This window comes from Limulus polyphemus, unplaced genomic scaffold (genome assembly GCF_000517525.1).
Source record: "Limulus polyphemus unplaced genomic scaffold, Limulus_polyphemus-2.1.2 Scaffold1061, whole genome shotgun sequence".
Taxonomy (NCBI): domain Eukaryota; kingdom Metazoa; phylum Arthropoda; class Merostomata; order Xiphosura; family Limulidae; genus Limulus; species Limulus polyphemus.
In genome coordinates, this window is record NW_013666671.1 from 283,377 (window position 1) to 287,023 (window position 3,647).

At 36.0% G+C, this 3,647-nt stretch overlaps 1 protein-coding gene across 1 annotated transcript in view; it reads left to right on the plus strand.

Moving 5' to 3' along the window:
* Positions 1-1,496: 1,496 nt before the first annotated feature.
* The window catches only part of LOC106461938 (retinoic acid receptor RXR-alpha-B-like), a 40,406-nt gene continuing 38,255 nt past the window's right edge, over positions 1,497-3,647 (plus strand). The window contains exon 1 of the mRNA XM_013921805.2: positions 1,497-2,190. Coding sequence (XP_013777259.1) covers positions 2,076-2,190 — 115 coding nt within the window. The 5' untranslated portion in view covers positions 1,497-2,075. The remainder of the gene's footprint in view (positions 2,191-3,647) is intronic.

Genomic DNA, 3,647 nt, shown 5'->3' on the forward strand with positions numbered 1-3,647 from the left:
TTTGTTAACTTTCTCTATAATTGTAAGTCGTATTGTGTCAACCTTCCTTTTTGTTAACCTTCTATATAATTGTAAGTCGTATTTAGTGTCATGCATTTTGTCAACCTTCCTTTTTGTTAACCTTCTATATAATTGTAAGTCGTATTGAGTGTTATGCATTGCGTCAGCCTTCCTTTCTTTTGTTAACTTCCTGTGCACTTGGGTGCGTTTAGGGTTCAAAAAGAAATTTTCAAACCCTAAAACCTAATATTTTACTTGAGCAGAGGCAGTAATAATCAAGGATTAAAGCAACCCCGTCTTTTTTAAATCTCATTTTCAACGTTTGTCAAGAAAGAAGATCAACTTGATTAAGAGGATGAAAACCATTTTATTTACATGATTCGTCGAACGTTTCGGAATCTACTTATTCCGTCACGAGCGAAGTCTTGTTGATTGATATACATAAATTCAAATAAAGTAAAATATTAATGATGTTGGAAAAAATAAGCTTCGAAAACATTCGGAAGGAATGAGCAGTAGAGTTAGCACTCGGCAAAGCATTAAAATGATTGGTTGAAAGGGAGAGGAATTGTGCAATATTATTTAGAAATTAGAATCTAAAATCAGTTTCAAAGGCCAAAAATCTTCATTGCCCGTGAGGCCTACCAATTTCAGTTCGCCCCAATATACCTTGTTTTCAAATTTCTCTGAGGGTGGAAAAAGTGTATTCCAAAAGGTGTATATGTTCGATGAAACACATAAATAAAATGTTTTTTTGTTTTATTTTATCTTATGAATCGTGTTTTTCTTCATTAGCAGACTTCATTTTCCCTCCATTAATGTTTAGGAAATATTTTAGCTGTGGGCTTTGAAATAAATCGTACGTGACAATGTGGAATGAGAGGATGTTTCTTTGTAAACAAACCCGAGTTAAGAATGAAAAAATTGCATCACATCCGCCACTGTATTCAGCCGTGAAACTATTGGCAGACAAACCTGACTTAGTTTTTCAAGGGCACCTGTTCATGTGCCTTGAGCGTCCGGCCGACTACCTGAAGGGCGAGAATAGGTTTGGGTTTTGTACCATGTTAGGCCACATTTATCACCATTGTTTCCCGGCACAGGTAGGATCTTAATGAAGGTATCCGCGTGATTGGTTGGTTACTCGTTTGCACGAAGTTCTGTTACAGTAGGATTTTACTTGCCATCAGACCTTGCCCTTAGTCTGCCCCCGTTTTCGTTCCGACTGTACGGCCACAGCCATATCCTCCTACTGTAGAGGGTGCCGGCTGACTCACGCCGGGCTTATAGGAGCAGCTCAAAGTCCTGACTACGGCTACAACATAATCCAGCCTTGTCGAGGACACGTGCACTCCTTGTACCACTCAGTTTTAGCATTCACCCTTTTTTTTTCTTTGTAAGTTCGGAAAAGTTGATTTTTCTGCATATGTTGATTCAAGCTCTTCTCCAAGGTTAGTTCATGCGCCGTGGACTGATAGGCCTAGATGTAGCACAATGTATATATATAGCACGCGCATCGTGTACACGCTATGGATATACGTGTCTATGGTTTTGTTTTAGATGCACTTGTCGTCTAGCCGTCTGACTGGACTGGAAGATAAGCTAGCTAGCACACGCTTCCACATGTAGACAGCATACAGAGTGCATTCGGTTTGTGTTTCTCACCCAGACAGGCAGTTTTAGTGGCGCATCGATTGGGATGAAACCGTCACTGACCTGGTGGTACACGTTCGCACGTGCATGATATAGTATAAAAACGTGTGTTCGATTTTTTTTTCTGTTTCGTTTGTCTGTACCATGACTCTAGCGGTGTTTTTTTTTATACGTAGGATCTTTGGTGGGAAATATAATTTCTTGAGTTATTAGTACTGTTACGTGTGCGTCTAGTAGGGCAAATCTAATTTCATTATATTTATTTGTATGCTAAAATGAACGTACTACAGTCTTAAATGTTTATTATTTACATTGTATTTCCCAACTCAATACAATACTTTTTCAAATTTCTTTACCTATCAGTACTTGTGTAATACAAAAAAAAAAACTATCTGCGTCGGTTTTCACGTGTTATTTAAAGCATGGAAGGAATAGTTACGAAGAAAGAGCGTCTTAAGTTATCTGTTACAGAGCTCTTATATGGGTCGTCAAGTAGCGGTTGTTCGACTCCCAGCTGGCTCCAATCCCCATTACCAGGTAAGGTGATTTCCCACTGCTTATGGTTTTTTTTACTCATAAAGCTGCGTTAATCACAGTACTTACATGATCATGGTATATACTATTCTGTAGAAGTGCCTTAAATAGTTCTTGTATCTCAATGTCTATGTTTTTCTTCAGCATTGTACTGTATCCACTTATTTCTCTCGGGTCAATTTATTTGTTTATTTAAACATTTCTATCTGCCTGTCATCTTCTTTTTTTTTCTCGATATATATAAATACTAATGGTTTTGATGACTCGTTTCCGTTTTAACGAATCTTTCTCTCTGTCTATTACAAAATATTTAAATCTTCCCATTTATTTTATCGTCTATATGAACGACAGAAGGGAAAGGTTAAAAAATATATATTTAAATCTTCCCATTTATTTTATCGTCTGTATGAACGACAGAAGGAAAAGGTTAAAAAAATATATATTTAAATCTTCCCATTTATGTTATCGTCTGTATGAAAGGTTGGAAATGTGAACTTGAATATTAATTAAGAGTATAAGGTAAGGTTTACCAGACTCGATAGGCTTAGTGGAATGGTACGTTGTGTGCGGGTAGTTTCTTTGACAGATACCCAAAGATGTGAATAGCTATACTTAGTTTTGGTTTTGATGCCTTGGTTGGTAAATAGCTCTTCGATCTTATTATGTTAATATTTAAATATTTATGTGTCTGTCTGTCTCTGTCTATTAGGTCAAAATATTTCTGACTCTTCGTTTATTCGTATTTGTATGTTTATTAACCCATTTTCATATGTTTCATATGTCTACATAACAAAAAAAAATATTATAATGAGACCAAAATTTATAATCATTCTTCCATTACCAACCCTCGTTGTTATCCTTAAGTCATAATGGATAATGTCCGTGGTCATAGCATCCAAACGCGTTGGGGATATTCCATCTATAAGTATCAGAAAAGATCTCAACGCCGATGTAAATAAAACTCGCCAGAAACTAAGGAGAATCAAAGTGTTTGAAACAACAACGTCTCAACTCCTACTGCCTTTCGTTGTCTGTAGCCAGTTAAAAGAAGGCAGTTACCCTTAATATTTAGATATAACCTTAAAGTGGAATTCAACTGCCCTGAAACTGTATAATGTAAGATTCCTAACCTCCTCCCCCTTTTTTTTTAATATTATAAGATATAAAAAGTAAAATATATTCTTACATTATAAATAAAACCACCATATATTTGTACAAAACTCCCAACCTATAGAGTGGTTTATTATGGACAATTAATAGCATTAATATTTATATATATTACATGACTATGCCCTTCTTTCTGTACTCATGAATTTTCGTCTTTCTTACCATGCTCTTCCTTCTGACGATCTAACGAGCAGGTGATTCAAAAAAATGATAATTAATAATTTATGGTGTCTGTTTGTTTAAAGTTAAGCACAAAGCTACACAATGGGCTATCTCTGCTCTGCCCACCACGG